General features: G+C 41.7%; 2 protein-coding genes across 3 annotated transcripts in view; one reads left to right on the top strand and one right to left on the bottom strand.

Annotated features, from left to right (window-relative positions):
- Positions 1-15,598, bottom strand: part of LOC116073615 — a 36,470-nt gene extending 20,872 nt beyond the window's left edge. The window contains exons 1-3 of the mRNA XM_031345693.1: positions 15,417-15,598; positions 14,199-15,040; positions 5,195-5,364 (exon numbers count right to left, since the gene is read on the bottom strand). Of these exons, the coding sequence (XP_031201553.1) occupies positions 5,315-5,364; positions 14,199-15,040; positions 15,417-15,598 (1,074 nt within the window). The 3' untranslated portion in view covers positions 5,195-5,314. The remainder of the gene's footprint in view (positions 1-5,194; positions 5,365-14,198; positions 15,041-15,416) is intronic.
- On the top strand, positions 14,463-20,570 carry CUNH11orf87 (chromosome unknown C11orf87 homolog). 2 transcript variants are annotated; one of them, XM_031344927.1, is made up of 2 exons: positions 14,463-14,693; positions 15,754-20,570. In XM_031344927.1, exon 2 carries the CDS (start codon positions 16,000-16,002, stop codon positions 16,588-16,590), a length of 591 nt encoding a protein of 196 aa, XP_031200787.1. In that variant the 5' UTR covers positions 14,463-14,693; positions 15,754-15,999; the 3' UTR covers positions 16,591-20,570. The 2 variants fall into 2 exon arrangements, with proteins under 2 accessions (XP_031200787.1, XP_031200788.1); XM_031344928.1 differs by lacking the exon at positions 14,463-14,693 and adding an exon at positions 14,829-14,988 and having other exon boundaries at positions 15,754-19,280.
- The last annotated feature ends 1,389 nt before the right edge of the window (positions 20,571-21,959 follow it).

Below are 21,959 nucleotides of genomic sequence, written 5' to 3'. Positions count from 1 at the left end.
TGTTATTTAGGCCCTATAAGGTCATTACTTGGGTTTAAAATCATGGGACTGTAACCTTGACCTAGGAGTTAATAGAATTCAATCTCAAATCTCACCCAATTCAATTACTTATTCTGAACTATTTATTTGGAAGTTTGGTCTTTCGTTGAGTTAAAATAGGTCTCTCAGACTCAGGCCTGACAGGGATGTTGTACAATTGACCACGAGCCATTCTCTGGAATTTTTATAAGACAGTTGATTACCCTGATTCGAAAGGAAAGTTTCTTGTGTGAGCAAGTTTTAGGCAGTATCCTCCACAAACAGCTTTGGAATTACCACCATTCCATTTTCTTTGCTAGGAAGTCTTTAGGAATTTTGTTTGTTTACTTCCTATAACCTGTCATCAAATAGTTCCAGTCGCCCTATGGCCAGGCTGAACTTTGATCAACATGGGTTGCCCTTATTTGTCTGACCTGTACTAGCATTGCAGAGATTGCATAACTTCTCAGAGATTGTACCTAGTGGCTCACAGTAACATCCCAGAACTCTATGCTGGCCAGTTTGGTCTGTTCTTTGTATGGCCAGGAATCTGTCTTCCAAATGTACCCGGCTCCCCAATACCTGATGCTCTAACTTGGTCTAAAGGGTGATTTCTTCTGCCACCCTTCTCCATGATAATAATCGTAGCTAGACTCCCAGGCTACAGTACAACCTTCAGTGAGAAGTCTTCAGTGATAATTTCCTCTAGTGGGGACCATCACCTAACAAACTGTGAATCAGCTATGAATCACCTAACTCCGCTATGAATCCATTAATGGATCAATCCACTGATGCAGTCAGTGCCTTCATCACCCAACTGCCTTTTCATAGAGCCATTGGCTAGGACCAAATCCCTAATGCAGGAACTTCGTGGAGCAGTAATTTTCAAATTCATACCAGATCCACAGCATCCCTCCTATTCTCCTTCCCCATCTACCCCCCTCCCCCCACTTCTTCAATGCTTCCTCTTTTCCCTCTTGTTCTCTCCCATTGCTGAAGCTGAAGATGGCAAACAGCCTGATATTGTGAAGTGGTCCCTGCTGGGAGCCTGGGAAGGACATTAAGACTCTTAAGTCCTCGTTGGTTGGTTTTGCTTCTAATGAGTTAATTTTTTCTAGATGTGGTGAATTTTATGGTAACTTTTTGTTGTTAATAAAGAATGACAGATGTGCAGATAATTTTGAATTGTGTTAACGCTCTAAGAAACAAATCAGCCCTGTTGGCATAATACCTGATTTAAATAATGAATTAGCAGCACATTAAGTTTCAGTGCCTTTGTTGAAAAGTGTAAATCTGAGAGCAAGATGTGTTCGTGTGAAGTATGTTACCCTAGTAATTCTGAGCTTGCTTCATTCTCTTATTGAAAAAAAGCACAAATTCAGTCTCTTTGGATTTTCTGATCAAACTCTCAAGGATGAAACTATTACACTATAAAGATCTTTATAAATTGACACAATCTCAACATCATATAGCCTGTGATTCCCCAAACAATGATTTAGAATATTAATTAAAATGTATATCCTTTTTTCTTTTTGGTTTTGGTTTATTTTCTCTTTAAGTTATGATCAGAAACCTACTTGAGAATAATTCTTTCCAAAATTGGTATCAGGTAATATTAGGGAAAAAAATAACCCATGTTTCCTATTTTACTCCTCCATTAGCTTTAAGCATGCTACAGGCTCTCCCCTTCCACATAGCATCTTCTGCCCCTTCAGCATCAAAGCCAGGCCAAAGCTGACTCTTTTCTTGACCAGCACTGATACTAGCCCCTTATAATTAGAAACAACTTTACAATTAGAGCCAAGGCTCAAAGAGTTTACATGATTCATCCAAGTTTTCAGAATTAGCAGTGACTGAGTTAGAGTCTACATATGAATTTTCTTGCTTCACACCCATCATACTGCTCTAAATTAGCAAAACACAGGATGATTAGCCCAACTCAGCTCATGGCCATAGTTTTATCCTTTTTATGATTAGCACTGGGATACACTCACCTGTTAGCTGTTTTCAATATACATCACACATTTAATCTATCTCTCCAATACCTAGTAACAAACTTCTTTTGAAGTTTGGGATTCTTATCCTTGGTCTAACTGGACCAATCCTGGGTTTGGAGCTAGGCAGAGAAAGATTTGTCTAGATTCATCCAATTACCAGTATATGCACTGGGAAAATCTCCAAGCCCATTTCCTTCATACTTGGAATAAAATAACTTAAGATTGTAGAGCTGTTGCAAAAGCTGAAGGGGAGCAGCTGTAGAGCGCTTGGTGTCCTTTAAGTATCTGTTTCCAGTGATCCCCTCCTTCAGTGTTTCCCTTTGTGGAAAAATTTCCCACATTCTCTTAGCTTTGAAGGTGCTGCTCTCAGAGAAGTGTCGGTCTAGGTGGTTTTAATTGATACTATAAGAGGATATTAACTAGAATTTTCCTTGTCTTTATTTCTTCCAAAGTATAGAACTGAAAGACCCTAAGTGCCAAGGAGCATGGGAGACTAGTCCTCCTGCTTCCACATGCTTAAACATAACAGAAATGTTCAACAGCTGCTTTTATGATCTAGGTGTCTCACCTATATTAGAGATAGAAAAGGAGCCCATAATGGTAAGAGATACAAAGACTGGGGAATGATGGCCTAGGATCTGGTTGTGTTTTTATCTTCACCACTTCTTTGTTGGAGGTCTAATGGGGGTGGATTTGCAGAGTTTGATGTAGTCACTGCTGTGGCTATTGGTGGGAAATTGGGTTCTGTCTAATTCTTATGCAGGAAATCTAGAGGACAAATGACAGATTGCTTTGGTGGCAACATGGGATGGTGATACAATCAAATTAGTCTGCATTCTCCAAGGTCATTCAGGCTAAGATACAAGAGTGTCTTTCTTTTCACGTATGTGGGCCACATAGAAGTGCTTATGGCAGATGTAATTGCTTCACCTCAGAACCTTTCATTTCATTGCAATCCTATTGATTTATAATTAAAAGTATTTCTGTTCCTATGGATTTTTAGGATAGGAGAAGACCCTTGTACTTACTGGGGAAGTGGCTAGAAATGCTAAGGAATTGGAGCAGCCAGTCATAAATTTCAATGGAAGAGATGAGAGTCTGAAGTATTTTCTACACCTATAAATGCCACAACTTCCTTGATTCCAAGCTAGAGTGATCCCGAGGTGTGCGGTCAGCATCATTTAAAAAACTCCATTGGTAGCTGGCTTAGTACTATTTCTTTTCATGGCTATTTCATCCTTTCCTATACCACTTTCCCACTCTAGGAGTGAGATTCAGTACAACTTCTAAATACACTGCTGCCATCCGAACTCTTGCCTCATGATCTAGGAGAACCCAAACTAAGACAGAGACACCAGAAGAGAGCCTAAGAATACGCTTATTGAGTCTTGTCAATCAGATGACAAAAAGATCCTATCTCAATGATGTCAAGAGACATGATAGTACTGCCTGGCACCCTGACTATCTCAAATATGAATGCTCCCATTGCTGAGGAATTGTACTAAAGTAGAGGGCTTTGCAATATTACTGGCAGTATGGTAGAGGTGATAATTATGAAGACTGTGGGATCAACCATTGGTCAATATTGTTGTTAGGCTTAAGTTTGTTTTCAGCTAACCACCAACTAACAGCTCAGTGTGACTCCTAGAAGTGCTCCAATGGCATTCATAGAGAATATGGTCCCTGTAGAGGAGGGCAAAGTCAGCTGGACTATCTGTGTCAACTATTTGTATCAGATGGATGATCTGTGTCCACTGTCTATATCAGCTGGATTATCTATGTCCACTATTTGTATCAGCTGGATGATCTGTGTCCACTGTTTGTATCAGCTGGACTATCTGTGTTCACTGTCTGTATGAGACTATGAGAAGGGACAAGCTGCAAAAACTTCATTCTCAACCCTGGAGTGGCTTTTAAGTTAAAGGTAAGATAGTTTATTTTTTGATAAAGAGCACAGCCCTGAGGCCTGACATGGAAACATTTGACTCAAATGTGAACTTTGAACTTGCAGATTGTCCTAACCCTCTGGGCCCCTAAAATTGTTCGCTACTCATCCTTACAGTGTAGCAGGAGAGTAATGTGGAAATAAAAGAAAAATCACCACATGAAAAAAAAAAACATTTTAGCTGAAGAAAGAGTATCCATGGAGGCTGGCCTGTAATTGTGTGCATGCACTTGCATGTGCACACACACACAGACACACACAAAATATGCCCTAAACAAAGGACATGTAAAGGTCCCAGTGGACTGGCTGTGTGTGGAGAACATTGAACTCTCTACCCTTCCCTCCCTAGCTTTGCTCCACTTCTGCCTCTTGGAGGTGCAGGCTTTTTTTTTTAAAACTCTCTTCTTTTATTTGTGTGTTTGTGTGAGTGCAGATGTGTGTGTGTGCATGTGCATTTGAAGATACTTGTAGAACTCTCTTCTTTTATTTGTGTGTTTGTGTGAGTGCAGATGTGTGTGTGTGCATGTGTATTTGAGGGTACTTGTAGAAGCCAAAGGTCAATCTTGGTGCTGTTCCTGAGAAGTGGTTGACAGTCCCTCTGTGTTGCTTTTTGTTTGTTTGTTTGTTTTTATTTTGTTTTGTTTTGAGACAAGGCTCTCACTGGCCTGGAGCTTGCCAAGCAGGCTAGGTGGGCTGGCCAGTGAACCTTAGGCATCCACCACTCTCCACCTCCCAGGTGCTGAGTCTAGTAGTCCATACCATTATGTCTGCCTTTTTTTTAAAAAAAATATGGGAGCTATAGATCAAACTCAGCTGCTCATATTTGTCTTGCAAACATTTTATCAACTAAAACATGTCTTCAGTCTAGAATTGCAAGACCAGACTCTGCTTCTACCATTATATTTGTGTCCACATCAATTTATTGCTCCTGGGTGGAAGAATTTGGAAATCCTGGTGGTGCCCACCAAACTCAGATATCTGTCCACAACAATAGCATGGCAGAGTCTTGTAGATAATACGAGGCATCCTCCCTAAGACAGGCATCTTATCAAGCACTACCTGCTTTTAAGATTTATTCATAATCCCCTTATAGATTCCAGCACAATATCTAGAATCAAAACACAAGTTGGATTCTTTGGAAAATACATTATCTGTTCTAAGACAAAAAGATATCATTAACAAAGGAGTAATAAGACTTGACTAATACAGCCTGACAGAATCACAGAGAACATACCCAAATGCAGGCTTTTAGAGTGTTGGTCCAACAGTGAAGACTCAGAGAGATGAGAGGATCTTTGATCTGAGAATGTTCTTCCATCACCTCCAATTAATGTACTATGAAAGGCTGTGGGGCTTATGTATCCTCTGCTCCAGGGAGTTCTTCAAACCTTGGAAAGTGAAGACCTGTAGGAAATGAGAAGAAGGTGGTGTGTGTATACCCTGTTCTGTTTCCTCTCAGGTGGAAACAGATTTCTTTGATGGTTGTGGAATGTTCATTCTTAGAGTTTTCTCATAGGATGAAATAGCAAGAAGTGAAAGAAAATAGTAGATTCCTATACAGTGAAGGAATAGTCACTGCTTGTGACAATTGAGCAAATGAGTCAATATGAACTAGCCAATGAGGAAATTGTCCATCTAGATTCAAGCCAAGCATCTTTCAGGTACAGAAGAAGAAAGGCTTCATGGGACAAAGCCAAGCTTGGTCAAGGTTTTTGACTCCATCACCTTTCTTTCTTTACTGCATTCAATCCAGAGATTCAGGAGTTTACCTAGAAATTTATGGGTGAGTGACAAGTTTAAAGGAATAGAGAAAAAAACAAATATTATTTCAATACATGCTCTAAGAATTCTGTTTAAAATAGCCCCAATTTGAAGCTATTAAAATTATTAGATATTATATTTGTAGTTTTAAAACAAAGACCTATCTTTGAGATAAAAGTTACGCCCCAAATCATCATGCTTGTCAAATTTTCATCCAATAGATGAGAAAATAGCTCTATGACATAATTATTTGGAGGTACAGTAATACCAAGCTCTACTTGATAATATTGTAAACAACGGGACCATTGGGATTTACTTCTTGGTTCTAAATGCAGGGATATTTACTGTATAAAAAAGAACTCAGCAGAAGGAATTCCCCTGACTGCCTACAATGTAGAGGAAGTCACATAATATCACTGTGTTTGTCAGTAGTCCATTGTATAACAGCCACAATATCTGTGACCCAAAGCAAGTATTTCTCTTTTGATATGCTCTTTCATAATCCAGAAAATATTTTACTGGGTATAAGACTATAGCCTAGTATTAAAGAGCTCATGTAGCATGCACAGGTCCTGACTTTAATCACCAGCACCATATTAAAAGAAGAGCAGGGAATGTTCAAGGTCTAAAGCTACATTCAAACCTTGGAAGCTCACATCTCCCTTTTTAGCATAAACTTTCATTTTTAATGGCTGTAAATAATTTATATTAGAATTATTTGTTCTCCAAACCCTTTTGTATTGATTCTGAGACTTAACTTTTTTTTTTACCTTTTTGTTCCAGATGAATTTTCTTTTTATGGTGGATGTCTGTTTTCTAGTTCCATGTTAGAGTCTATCTTAGTTAAACTCAATTTGTTGAAAACAGTAAATAAAATCTTAATGACATATGGGTAGATCTTGAGCTTGAGATATCAATTTCTTGCATTAGACAACTATAGAAACTTTATAGGGGCAAAATGTATGTCTAGACTAGTGGTTTTCAACCAGGGGTGACTTTGTGCCCCCTTCCATTAACATTTAGCAATGGCTAAACCTATCTTAGGCTGTTACACCATAGAAAGGGATTTAGTGGGTAGACCAGTGGGGTAATGTCTGCAGCAGCTTCCTCTCGCTGTCTAAGCAATTATTTGACTTAACAGCAAGACCAACACCTACTTGTTATTTCTTGGTTCTCTCAATCAGGAGTCGGACAGAATGGCGGAAGTCAATCTACATTAAGCTCTCTGCTTAGGGTCTTATGGCACAGAAGCACAGAATCTAGGTGTCAGCCGGATGGGCTCTTACCTAGAGACTCTGGGGAAGAATCTGTCTCATGTTTTCCAGGTTGTTGGCAGGACAGAATTCAGTTTTTTGAAGATGTGATAAGTCCCCACTTCTTTATGACTGTTTCCCACAGGCTTTGCCTTCACTTAAGCCATACCCATATGAGCTTGCTTCTGGCTCTCTACATTTTGTAAATAAAAAAGAGAAAAATTGAATATCCACATGCCTTGAATCACTGACTTATTCTAGTGTTGTTAGCAAGGGACAAATCCCTTCTTTGCAAAAGCTTATATGATTGGATTTGCCCTATCTGAATTATTTGTTTCTTACAGTTAAATATTTAGTTCTTTAATTATACCTACAGGAATTTTCTCACAGCAGTACCTAGATTGTTTTTTGTTTTGTTTTGTTTTGTTTTGTTTTTCCTGAGTAACCATTGGATTTAACCTTGGGGAATCATCTTTAGAAGTCTGCTTATTATAATACCCTAAAGTGCACAAGACAGCCTTTTATAACCAAAAATTTTATCTGGTTCTAAATTTCAATAACACTTGGTCTAGGCATATCCTTCTGTGCATGGTAAAAGTATTTCCAGTTTTCTGTCTCATGAATAGCAGATCCACAATCCACAGCACTTCAAAGAAACATATGTTACTGGGTTTCTGGTCACAATCCCGAGCCCCCATAATCAAAAAAACAAAAAACAAAAAATGAAAACAAAAACAAAAACTATTGGTCACAAAGATTTTATAAATTATTTGGCATCTGTCAGTCCATCTATTTTTATCCATCTGCCTCCATTAGCTTAGTTAATGTTTTCTATTCTTTGATATAAGTTATGCTTTATGAGAAATTTAATTGAAAACTTAAGGAATGAAGAAATTCTTTGTATTTGGACAGATAAACAGATTATAAGTATGTATGACTAGAATGTAAATACTTAAGTTTAGAGACTTCCCTATGATCTCTTACAGCATAATTTGTGCCACACAGTAGCTACACAGTAGGTATTTGTTGAATGTAAAAACTTCTAAGGACAATATAGAATGAAAAAAATCTTGATGTTCTTATGTCAGATTGGTTCTGAGACTTTATCAGGGAACTGTTGAGGTATAAAGAGATGAAATAGGAGGCTGGGAAGACAGCTTAGTTTGTAAGGTGCCTGCCACACAAGCTTGAGGAGCACATAGGAATTTGGGTATGGTGGTGCGTATCTGTAATCTGAGCACTGGTTAGGCAGAGACTTAGTTCATTCCTGGGAATCAGTGGCCAGCTAGTCTACCCTGATTGGCAAGCCCTTGGGTCCCGTTGTAAAACCTTACCAGCTTCTGAGAAATAACAGCTAAGGGTGACCTCTGACCTGTGCATCATCTCGTCTCTCTGCTCCATATACACATATGCATATGGATGTACACACTTACATGAGTGTACACACACATACATGAATGTACATACACATATGAATGTGCACACACATACGAATGTACACACACATCTGTACTCTCCTGCACATATATACAGTTCTACACAAATACTCATGTAAAACAGGAAGGAAATATATTTTGGGTTATTTGACTTTGAACTAAAGTAATTTGTGTGTGTGTGTGTGTGTGTGTGTGTGTGTGTGTGTATTTTTAAGTTACAAAAACCACTTGGTTCAAATTTTCACCCAGTAAGCTGTTTGCTTGACACTCCCGAGGAGTCTAGTTCATGTCTGAGACCTTCCAGGTAGATTAACCAAGAGGCAGATTCTTCAAAAGTAATTCACAAAGCATGTTTTCCTGTATGCTCTCTGAACAAAGTTTGGAACATAGTAGATCTCTTTGCATATTTTAAGTTGCCATGTGGAACCTTTATGCATAAATGTAGTAGTTGCAAAGGATGTGGTTCCTACCACATTTCATATCCTATCTGGTACCTATTTTAGCAGTTGGAAAAATATGTGAAACTCATTCACCTTGTAGACTCTCTCCAACACTGTCAGGAAAATCCATTTCAAATTATCAATAGAAGCAGTCTACATAGTCTGCTTTTTTTTCCAAGAAAAAAAAAGGGTTTCATTTTTCCATTTAAATGAATCACAATATTTTCATCTAAGTGACAAACTATCTCTCAATTTCAAAATAAATTAATGTATAAACAGATAAGACATATAGCCTTAAAATGAGTTTGTCCCCCACATGATATAAAGTACACTTCCTTCAAGAACTTGTTAGAGTGTGTTGTTGTTGTTAGGTTGTTTGTTTGTTTGTCTTGTTTTGTTTTAGTCTTCTGTTTTTGTGCTCCTGTCATTCCTGTTATTGTGTCTCTGCAAAGGGTTTTCTACTCTGAATTGTTAGTAAGAGTTAAGATTGATAGTTGATGAGACAAGTCTACCTTTTGTGAAATAGGAAAACTGAGAGAGGCAACAAAAAATAAAATTTAACCTCAAATAGATATGTTTGGGGAGAAAATGTAGCACAGGGGTAGAGGACTAGAAATACTTTCCTTACAAGTATGTATATACACTGTATCTTCCTGGGTATTTTAAAAATGTACTTATAAGAAGGTGTTTCCTCCAGTTTGAATACTACTAGGTGATAACCTACTATGTGCTTGGAGAAGTGCTCACAGTATGGAGATGATGAGTTGCAATGTGCTCCCTACCATAGGTCCATTCTACTGTGGTTCAGTTATCTCAATCCTTGTTGATGACTGACATTGGAAGATGCTGTGGTGCACCCCCCAGCATTGCATCCCTAAGATTCATATCTCAGGTCCATGGCTGTGCATCATTCTTCATCACTATCACCACCACTATCATCATATGTTCTAATATTATACATTACATATTATTTTCAGTCCTCTCGTCTCTAGTCACCTTTACACAAAAGATTCTAAAACTCAAAATGAATATTTTCCAGTATTTTGTTATCTAAAACAACATAACATTTCTATTGTTCAGGATAAAACACCAATGTTTATGATTTTCTTTATAACATAAAACTATTGTTTTTAAAATGCTTGTGTGTGTTTGGTACTTAAAATAGTCCTAGAAAGAGAAGACTATTATCATCATTCCTAATTTCAATTTACAGACAGGAAAATTGAATTGGGAAAGACCTAAATTGACTAGACAAAATCAAGAACTTCACTGTGTGCCTTGTTTAGCAATTGGGTAATTTATTACTGCTGGATGAGTCGTTGATTCAACAGTAACATGATGCTCCACAGACATATCTCTGTAGGTGTTCAGAAGGAAGAGCAGAAGAGATAAGAATACACAAAATGACAGAATCATCTGCACAGTCTCTGGTGACTTCACTAGACAGCTAGGAGGCTTTTGTCATGCATATGTAGTGATGGGCCATAATGACCTATCTAAGTGACCTAATGCAATGCAGTGACTTCCAGACTAGACTCCTCATCCACAGGAGTCTGCGGAAGTCTGTGGACTGCTGCAGAAAAGGGGGATCTAAACAAAAAAGACATTCTATGTCCACTCTTCTAGCTCAAACACTTCTATCTCCTGTCTTCTCTAGTGTTTTCTATTTAGCTCAATGAGGAGTAGTTAGAAACACAGGTAATATAAAAGTAGAAATAAGGATAAATATGTGCAGAGAGGTGGAGATATAAAAAGAATGTAGAAGATAGAACACAGAAGGATGAGGGGTATTAAAAACCATCCTGAGGAGGGTAGAAAGATGGCTCCGTGGTAAAGAGCTGCTCTACCAGAGGACCTGGGTTCAATTTCCAGTACCTACATGGCAGTTCACAACCATCCCTATAATTATAACTCTAGTTCCAGGGATCTGATGCCTCTCTTCTGACTTCCAGAGACACCAGGGGCTCAGGTGGTGCACAGACATACATGCAGACTAAATGCTTACACACACAAAATAAAAATAGATACAAAAATAATTCTGAACATTAAGTGTCCTCAAATATAGTGTGTACTCAAACAGTTCTTTCGATTGCATTTTCTTTTCTCTTAATTAATTAATTTATTCATTTACTTTATATCCCAATCACTGTTTCCCCTCCCTCTTCTCCTCCCAGTCCTTCTCCCCACCTCCCTTTCCCCATCTCTCTCTTCCCCTTTTCTCTTTAGAAAAGGGGGAGCTTCCAGTGGGTATCAACAAGCCTTGGCATAGCAAGTTGCAGTAAGACTAGGTGCACATTCTCCTATCGAGGCTAAAAGAGGCATTCCAGTGGGGGGAAAAGGTTCCAAAAGTAAGCAAACGAGTCAGAGAAGGCTCCTATTCCTGCTGTTAGGAGTCCCACATGAAGATCAAGCTGCAAAAATATGCACAGGGCCTAGGTCAGTCTCCTACATGTTCACTGGTTGGTGGTTCAGTCTCTGTAAGCCCCTATGGACCCAGGTTAGTTAATCTTTAGATCACCTGGGGATGTCCTTGACCCTCTAGCAAATATTTTATTTAATTTTGAGACAAGGTACTCTGTAGCTTATGTGGCTGGGGTGACCTTGAACTTCTGATCCTACCATCTAAGCACTAGGATTATAGGCCAACAATACCACACTCCGTTTTATACAGTGCTGGGGAGCAAATCCAAGGCTATGAGCATGCCAGGCAGGTGCTATGAGTTGTATCCCAGCCCTTCAACATCTTTGTTGAATAAGTGAACAGTAAATGAATAAATAAACAGATTTTATTCTGGTAACGATAGCTTTGTAGGGTTGTAGTATGGATAAATGGTAATATACAGAGCTTATCACAGCCTGAATCTTACTGTCTTAAGTAAAATAATAAATATAATAATTGTTATTACCCACCCTGGGACTCTTTGATGGATGTGCAGGTGCCTGTGTGATCCTTCTTTCTAAGCTAGATAGAAATCCCTAATTAAATTATGTTATACCATACTTCTGACTCTATGAAATGTGCTTGAGTCCAGAGAGGATTTCCCATCAAGGGAAGAGTCTGAAAACCTCAGAAGCTCTTTGGTCTTCCAGTCTTAAGGAGCATACACTAAATAACTGGTAGCTAGTGCATAGAGGTCTTGAGTGGAACCACATGCAGAAAAACTGTACAGCCATCCAGAGAGGTCAAGTTCCTCTAACTAATAGCATATGCCCCCCCCCACACACACACACTATTTCTTGGGGTTGAATCATACCACCCCAGTTTATATTATTTGGTTTCAGCACAAAATTCATGATCTTACAGAACAGAAGAGGAGATGGAGAAAAGCGTACTGGGAGTTTGGCTTGAAAATGTATGTCTTTAATTTACCTAAATCATTTGCAGTTAAATACCACTGTCTCCCAAGTCACACTGAACTGTAGTATAATGTAAGCTATCTAGGGTGAGACTTTGTCTTTCACAGGTTGTGTGAAACGGCACAGACACCTTAAGCATTCCTAGTATAGCAGATGGTCTCATTTGTAACAAAAGAGTAAGAACACTGGCAGGCTCATGATATAATCTGAATTTATGGCATGTAAAAAGAATCCCAGTACTGATACAACCCCAATACCAGATGTTTAGAGATACATCTCTGGAAACACTCAATAACTTCCCTAAATCTAGAAAACAGACCACAAAGGGTTAATTTGGTATAAAGAGTTCTTTTTTACAAGAAAAGCTTTTCTCTCCTGTTAAAGAGTTTTCTTAAACAGCCAGATCTCTTTCTAGAGTGTTCACACCTGGGTTTGCTTTACAACATGCTTATGAGACTCTGCTGAGAGTGTGCACAAAAGGGCCACTGCCTATCAGGTATCCAGAGCGAAGTCTCAGGGGTCACACTGAAACAAGCAAGCAAGAAGACTCACCACACTCCAAGGTCAGCAACGCCAGAATCACTAGATGTGGAGGGTGGCTTTCACAGGCATCAGGCCCCCTACTTCTGGGAAGGAATGCTCATGCAAATATCTAGGTCAGTGGCCATCATTTACTGTGTGACTTTGGCAGTCAAAGGGCATCAATCTGTGGTCTGAAGCAACTGTGCATTGTCCAGCCTGTTACTGAGCTGTTAGCTTAAACGGAATCCTTTTTCTTATTGACACAGTTATGAAGATAGAGCTGACACTTTCCTTCTCTCTGTAGTGCTGTGAATAGAACCCAAGGCCTTTTGCATATTGCACAAGTGCTTTAACACTATGCTGCTCCCCAGGCCCCGGATGACTTGTGCTCAAATAAATGAAAACAGAGTTGGGGTGGGGGAAGGGTATGGTGTATCGTTCATTTATGGATAAGCAGAAGGAGAAAAATGAGAATCCGGAGCAGGGTTGGATGGGAACATAGGGTCAGAAGGAGAAATCTTTTTTTTCTTTTCATATCAGCCCTCACTTCACGACTGTAGCTGATAGGAGTGGGTAAGTGGCATCTAGTATTCCCGTTAGCTTTCCTTCATGATGCATAATATGAAGAGGAAGCAGGAACACACACTTCACTATTGACCAACTCAGTGAGAAAATGTTGCACCCTTTCTAGACTCAAAGACAGGAGGTAAACAAGACAGGAGAGAAGAAAGTTATAAGCACCTTAAAGACCATGCTGTGCTTAGTTCGTGTTCCAAGCCAGCATTTCCAACAACTCACAAAAGTTAAGCATACCCTACCTTAAAGATGGCTACTGTAATAGAATACACTACTCCTGTTTCTGCAAGGATCCCAAACTAGTCGTTCACTGATCTCTAACAAGATTTTTTGCAGGCTGCTAAGAACCTTTTTAGGAGATGTATGCATTTAACTGAAAAAGCTAATGTATCAAGAATCAAGCACATTGATAAAAATTAGAATCAACGAACGAAGGGACATTTTTCGAGCAGTATACACAATGCTGAGAAATTTCACAGGTCATGGATTTCTGCGCTCCTCTTTGTAATTTCTCCTTCCCACCCTTCAAGCCCATGTATGCTTTGTGTCTTCAGAATGTGGGATGCTCATAAAAGAAGGGGTGTTCAATACACCGAATGGATCCTGGGCCTGGAGATGAGAGTGCGGGGGAAGAAATCAAAAAGCAGATGGGATGACATACTTTGGTGACTGGTAGAGAGATGCAGTCTTTGGTACATATTTAGGTTCCTGTTTCTGATTCTGTCACAGTTGTGTTGACAAATGTCCTTGCCATCTCCCTAGAATAAGCAGTTTATGCTTAGAACCAGAGGCAGAAAAATAGGATTGGGGGAGGGGGTAGCAGGGACTCTGGTCAGTCAACAAGAAAAAAGTGTACCCCCAGGGGAGAAGGTTCTCCTGGAGCAAAACTGTACCTGGAGACCGGTTGAGGTGGAAGAATAGAGTAATGGAAGAACTGAAGCCCGAGTCTTCCAAAGCAAAGGAGTGCTTGTGCTGAAGGTGGGTTGCTGGCAGGGTGGAGTTGGGGGTGGGGGTGGGTTTGCTCCTCCCAGCCCCAAAGCTAGGGAACAACAGGAAACTGGAAATGGTGTTGGCGAGGCTGTTATGCCAGGACAAGGTGTTGGTTATGAGGGTGGGTGGGGGCCTGAGGGGTGGCTTGGAGCCCTGGCGGTGGCTGCCTGACGTCACCGGCCTCTCTGGCAATAGGCTAAGAGCTGAGCTCCCGGTAGCAGCAGCAGCAGCAGCGGCAGCGGCAGCGGCAGCGGCGCGGCGGCGGCGGCGGCGGCGGCGGCGGCGAGGGCGGCAGCAGCAGAGCGGCTCTGTCTCTGGTCCCAGCGCTCCGTGCCTTCTGCAGCCGCCACTGCAGCCAAGGCGGGGGCTCCTTCTCTGCAACTGGCTGGTCCTTCCAGGTAAGAGACAGTGGTCCGGATAAGGGCTTCCATGGCCAGGGGCTCCAGAGGCAGGATGAGGGCGGGTAAGACCACTGCCGTGGCCTGCGCAGGCACCTCTGTTCAGAGCTTCAGCCCCCGCCCCTTCCCTGGTGGAGGCTAGCGCTTTGCCTTGCTGCTCCGCAGTGCAACAGTTTGCACCTGCCTTTTGGGAGAGGCAAGGGAGCTGTGCTGCCTGCCGCGGATCCTCCGGCTTTAGTCCTCTGCCACAGCCTCTGGGCCCTGGGGCCAGGGCCCGGGGAAGGCTGAAGACAAGGTCGGTTCCCCAAACTTTGCAAGCGGGAACCCTTCCCCTTCCAGTTCCTGCTCTGGAAGAAAGAAAAAGGATTTAGGATACTGTCAAGTGGGAGGCTCAGGGAGATGGGGGCGGGGGTGGGCGTTTGGGAGGATGTGCCTCCGCGGAGAAGGGTTGTTTCAGCTGCTTTTGAAAGGGAGAAAGGGGGAGGAAGGTAGCGAGGAAGAAGGCTGGAGAAAGGTCGAGCATGATCCTGTGTGTCAGATCCAACGGGTCAGTTGTGGCCAGGGACAGAGGCAGTGGGATGTATCCCCTGGGACGGGGACCTTGGGGATCTGAAGGTCCAGGCTGGAAGTGTTTGGAGAGAGAGGGATGGGGAAGGAGGACTGCGTACAGGGAGCCTGTTTGGAGTGCGTGCTGGCGAGAGTGGATCCCGAGACGAGGTCCACAGGACACAGAGAAGAGAGCAGTTGGCTCTCTGGGAAGTAGATAGAGAAAGCCGCTGTGGCGGCCGCTGTTGGTGGCAATTAGAAAGTTGTGCAGGGGGCAGGGCAGCTGCCTTCTCTGCTGAGTAACCAGTGTCTCCGCGGTGCGGTACGGACGCCAGACCCCATCTGAGCCAGCGGAGCATCTGGCAGCGGCTCTCCTGCACTGCCAGGAGCGGTAGGGTTGGGTCGGTGGGTTGTGGAGATGGAGGGCGGCTTGGTAGTGGTGTCAGATCCCTCTCTTTCTCTGCACTCGCCTTGGAAGTGACCGGGACCCTAACTAATCCTGTTTTCTTTGCAGCACTGTGCCTGGGGAAAGGAAATAAGATCAAAGAAGAACAGAGACAATCTCCCTGGGGGCCACTAGCTCTGGCCCGCTTGCTTGAGGGCAGTTGCTCCCTCCGTCTTTGGCTGGAGCGCTGCTCACTCCCTCCAGCGCTAGAGAGCCCTTGGGGTGGCGTGGGCTCCTGTCCTCGTCTTGGCTGGTGGAAACCGTGTGTCCAACAGAGGAAGCCTGGTGGGCCTGGCCCCTCTCAGCCCAGCGCCGATGAGTGCCAGGGCGCCGAAAGAGCTGAGGCTGGCCCTGCCGCCTTGTCTCCTGAACCGGACCTTTGCTTCCCACAACGCCAGTGAAGGCAGCAGCGCAGCTCTCCGCAGCTCAGGCGCAGGTGGTGGCACTTGCATCACGCAGGTGGGACAGCAGCTCTTCCAGTCTTTTTCATCCACGCTGGTGCTGATTGTCCTGGTCACCCTCATCTTCTGTCTCCTCGTGCTGTCTCTCTCCACTTTCCACATCCACAAGCGTAGGATGAAGAAGCGGAAGATGCAGAGGGCTCAGGAAGAATATGAGAGAGATCATTGTAGCGGCAGCCACGGTGGTGGGGGGCTGCCTCGGGCAGGTGTTCAAGCCCCAACCCATGGAAAAGAAACCAGGCTGGAGAGGCAGCCCCGGGACTCCGCCTTCTGCACCCCCTCCAATGCTACTTCTTCCTCCTCCTCATCCCCTGGTCTCCCATGCCAGGGTCCCTGTGCGCCTCCGCCTCCACTGCCAGCTCCCAGTCCACACGGAGCACACGCAGCTTCCTCCTGCTTGGACACAGCTGGCGAGGGCCTTTTGCAAACGGTGGTACTGTCCTGATTGTGCAGCCCCTCTCCTCACCCCTTCCTCGTTTCCAGCATCTTGACCGTCCTCTCTTTTGTTCCTCCTTTTCTTCCTTTTCCGTTCTCCTTTGGCCCCTGTTTTCTCTGCCCTCTTTCCTTACCTGGCCACCCTTTCACTGTCTCTCCTCCGCCGAGGCACTGTGCGGTATTTGTAAATATTGGGCGAGGAAAGTCTCAGAGGAAGAAATAACGCTGATAACACTTTACTGATATTTATAGTAATTATTATACTACTAATAACACAGTCCAAGCGCATGACAAATCACATAATTTCTCATTGTCAATGAAGGCTGCATCTTCCCTCCCCTACCCCGTGCCCCCCTCAGTAAGGAGGAGAAACCGCACAAGCTACCAAATATATAGACATTGACACCGAAGCAAAGGGATGGGAGGGGGCCGGTGATGTTGTATATAGCTGTCAAGTGAAGGTTTAGTCGCCTTTCTGCCCCTCCCTCATGGGCTTTCACTTTTCCTTTAGCTTGTCTCCCCTCCCTTTTCCTCACCTTCAGCTGGGCTCAGGCAATAGTATATTATAAAGGGAACATCTACATTAAGCACCAGAGACTACATAGAATGTCCCAGGAAAACGTTTAGGACAGGTAACCCCTCTCTAGTCAGTCATCATCTCACTTTTTGGTTTCCCCCGGGGCAGAATTAGAGTTTACTTTTAGAAATATCTCTCGCTGGCCGAGCGCAGAAAACAAAAACCATACTATCTGCTTTTGCTGCCCATTAGGACCCACTTGCACACTTGACTGGTGGTCGTTTTGTTTTGGTTTGCTTTTTGGTTTGGGGGTTGTTTTTTTTTTTGGTTTTGTTTTGAGCCTCAGAGAAATCGGGAGCTGTCCAGCCAGGTCTGGTGCTGAATATGCCTCACCTTCATGGTTACTTCCTCTGGTTGTGCAGACCAAAGAAGGAGCTGTTCTGGAAAGTGATTGTCTTGGTTTTGATTGGTTTCTTTCTTCTTTTTTCTACAATTGGATTAGCGTGTGGTATTGTTTTTTCTTATCATTATACATTGCATAAGTTACCTTTATGTAAAAAAACAAAAAACAAAAAACAAAAGTATTAGGTAATGTGCGGTTCTGAAAAATGCAGTATCTAACCAACCAGTATGTTTCTGTTTTATTTTTAGAACAAGTGCACCTTTGTTATATTCTTATTATATTGGTACCAAATACAGAAGAAAACTATAGTTCTGTGATGTGTCCTCCAAACTGTATATTCTTGTTCTGACTTTCTAGCTGTGGATATAATGGTTGCCACTGGCTGAGGAAGTCAGTGGTGTAGGCCTGGCTTCTGCTGTTTCCGGAAGTGTTCTTTTGTATTTTACTCTGTAGTAGACTATTATAAAACGATGACACCCATGTTTCCCCCTTTTCCTTTTGTGAATAACAGAAACAACCACAACAGAAAACAAATAATGGATGTGCTGGAATGCCATCTATTAAAAACCTGGTTAATATTTAAACAGTGCCTGTGGTTCTCTGCATGCAGTTGCCACCTGGAGGCAGTCCTGTGTGTGCTTGCTTGTACTGTATGTGTTTGGGGGAAAGACTGGTGGAGATGTTGGGCAATTTTGATGACAGGACATGACAATTTCCAAGTTAAATCTGTAAATGCTTACAGGGTAAAACTGTTCGCAGCTTGTTTAGACTCTGTGCCTGCATCTGATATACAGCAAAGGGGGATCCTTCTTCTTCCCAAGTCTGGCCTAATTAACCTCCCTGAACACATAGGAAATGTTAAGGAAAAAGGAAAGACTGAGAGAAGATAAATCTTTTGGCCTCTCTTTAAATTTCAGATAAGTCCCTCTATGTTAGACTCTGCTGCTTGGTGTAGGGCAGTGGGGCCCCTACATATATATCCCCCTTCCAAGCCACTAGCTTCCCTCTGTGCTCTGTCTTGTTTCAAGTTGTATGTGCTTATTATCTCAAAAAACGATTGCCTCTAATGTTTTTGGTTATAGACAAAGTTCTCCAAGCTCAGTCTGTATCTTTATAAGATAATTTAATAAGGTTGATTTAGTCACCCATAGATATCATCCAAGTCCTTTTATGAAGCACAGAAGACCATCGTTAAGCATGCCATGTTGTATCATTAGGAAGACCAGGTATAATCTTTGGATATAATATAAAACAATGAACCAGATTCTCTCCAGTGCCTTAGTCACTTCCTAGTTACAGGTCAGAGTGCACTCATTCCCTCCGGCCACCAAGGAAGCTATTAGTGTATCAGAGCTCTGCACTGTACAACAGAATGGCTAAGGCACTGTGAAGAATGTCCATTAATCTCTTTAACTTGTCCTCATCCAACTATAGCTCTTAAATCCTTCCTTCTTACAGAATGGGTTTTGGATGTGAAATCTGAATAGGATCAGGAACCCAGAAGGAAGGGTCATCATTTCAATGAGCTCTACATAAGTGCATAGATATTACTTTCTTCCCATTATTTGGTGCACTCTTTTTACCGTAAATAATTTCCCATTTTATTAAAGCAATAAGATATTCTGTTTTGAGCAGCGCTGGATGCTGATTCCACTTCCTTGGTGCTGAAGCGACTCATGTGTTTTGCCTTATGAATCACAGTGCATTCAAGGCATGCAATAATAATCCCCCTCCAAGAAGCAGCCTGTATACCCTAGGGGGCAATGTCCTACATACTTTTTTTCCCAAAAGAAATAGAGCAAGCAAGAAATAAACTAATTATGTGTATTAAAAAAAAAAAAAGAGATGTTGATACCTCTAACCATAAGCACACATCTGTAATGTGCTATCATTTTGCACCTTTAAGTGTATATGCCTTTTTCCATCAATTGACTAGGGTTTAATATTTTAGTAATGTCCTGCGTAAAGATGATGCAGCTTGTCAATCGCATTTCATGCTGAGTTTAATATGCTGTGAGCCTGGTGGTATCACACAAGATTTCTGTGAGCTAGAATGATAATTACATGAAACTCTAGTAGGCCAGATCCCACACCAAATGATTGTAATAAACACGATAATGCAAATTTCTATAGAGTCTGCTTAGATTGCTACTTAGAGAGCTCAACTGACCCATATGACATTTGAGTTTTCATTTTTATGAGAAAAAAGGCAATGTGAAAATAGCTAAATTTACTCTAAGGATTTTGTTTACCGATGTCCCGTCAAACTAATTGCTCCAACCCTCTATAGCTACAGGTCAGCTCCTGCACTTGCTATTCAGTATTAATAAGGTAGCATGCTTGATTCTTACTATTTTAAAAATGAGAAAAATAGAGAGAGAATGCCAATATGTCAACTGTATGGGACTCTGACTCTTGAAGATGAAGATGGATATAATCTTTAGAATTTATATACACCCATAGATATGTATTTATATATGCATACATTTTGTACAAATTTACAATGGACTTTTTGTATTCTCTTTTCTGTCATTATAAGTATGAGATTGAAACCAAATAGTTGTTCCATCCTCTGATCCAGAGAGGATCTGAGGAGTCAGGTGTATGCATGCACTTGGTTCTCTAAGGTCAAATTGGAAGGGCTTTCTCTTTTTTTAGTGGAAGGGGAGAGTCTTCCTTGGCTTGGGGAATTGGTAATTAGATAAGCTTCCTTTCCTATATTAGTGACTCAAATGTAGCAATGATAATGAAGTCATGACCATCTCTATGTGGTCCAGCTATTTGGATGGATCAAAAAATCTATCTACAAGAGCACTGGAGCCATCTAGGCCACAATCATGGATTGCAATCTGATTTTCCCTTTTCCCTTTCAACTTATATGTTGTATGACATACAACATGTACCTGCATAGTTAAAGGTAAAATGAAAATATAACTATTATTTGTTTAGTTTGACAAGTAGCTTTTTGGAAAACATGGACAATCTAGCTTTAAAAATTACTGGGCATCTGACTTTTTAACCCTCCCTATCTGTAACCATTGAATTGATTAGATACTGACTAAAATTCCTTTTTCCAACGCATAGGCATAGGTTTTAAGTGCTTTCTATGGATAATTGCTGAGAAAGGACTAACCGATATTATCTGAGAGTTACAGGCTAAATCGGAACCAGAAACTTTAATATGGCTTCTAAAGTCCACTCCCAGGTGAATCTAGGCTTTGGACTTGAATCTGAAAAGCCACTAATTCATGTTTGGAAGTTGTGGTGTGGTTCACAGATGTTCATGTCAGAGTGAATTGCCCCATCTACACAGGAAGGTATTTCATCACTGGGCTGAGTATAAGTCTGATTCTGGTTTGTTTTTTTTTCCTTATTTGATAGCATTTGAGAAGCAGAAGTGATGGCTTGACATCAGCACTTACCAATGCCACCAACCCGATGATACAATTGGTGCGGTGTCGGAATGTCTAGTGGAGAATAAGAACTTACTTAGCTTTAATTGAGAGACAGTGCATTATTCAGGGTGTTTTACCCATTGAGGCAGAATATTTTATTGAGACTTGTGGTCTCACAGGATTGCTGCTACAGAGTGGTTAACGACAGTGATGGCATCAACAGAAAAAGTGATTTTTGAACTCGAGTATATCCAATAGATAGAATAAAACAGGTATTAGAAATTCATGAAAAATTTGTTTTGCTTTTATATCAATAAAAGAGTTTTCTTGTTAATTGGCCTTTGGACACGATTTCCTTATTAATTTACTGTACAGTATGCCAGAGTTATAAAATATCTCATCCTGTTTCATTTAGATACAATTTTCTAAAAGAGATGGTCAATTAAAAATGTTTCTACAGCTTATCCGCTCTTCCACACAAACCAGATGCATCTCAGAAAAGGGGTGTGTGTGTGTATGTGTGTGTGTGTGTGTGTGTGTGCCTGTGTGTGCGCATGTGTGTATGTGTGTGTGGTATGTGTATGTGTGCATGCATGCACATGTGTATGAGTGTGCATGTGCTTGATATAACCCAGTAAACTGAGTCTACTCTTATAATTCAGTGGCCCTTTTAGGCACCAACTCAACCTCTTAAGGATATTCTCTTTCTTTTCTTTCACTGCTCTAATAATAACCTAGTTTCTCTGGAAGAGACGTGCTAATATCTCATTTTGCCATTTAGAGAGGGATGTCGCAGGCTCACACACATTTAGATGGATCCTAGCTGAGCCCTGCTGAAGTGCATCTTGTCAGAGCTGCTTCTTATGTGTGATGCTATTGTTCTGTCCTGCTTTCTCCTGCCATTCATCATTATAGTAGAGACCCTGACCTTGGTCTTCAGTCTCTGCATTATGACTGGACTCTTCATCCCAGCCTTACAGTTCTCAATTCTACCACTGCTGGAAATATTACCTCCCTATTGGAGATACAGTGGGCTATGTGTTTCCTGTATTCTACACCTGCAC

This window comes from Mastomys coucha, unplaced genomic scaffold, assembly GCF_008632895.1.
Source record: "Mastomys coucha isolate ucsf_1 unplaced genomic scaffold, UCSF_Mcou_1 pScaffold23, whole genome shotgun sequence".
NCBI lineage: Eukaryota > Metazoa > Chordata > Mammalia > Rodentia > Muridae > Mastomys > Mastomys coucha.
The sequence above is the reverse complement of the archived record's forward strand: the minus strand, read 5'-3'. Positions and strand labels throughout refer to the sequence as shown.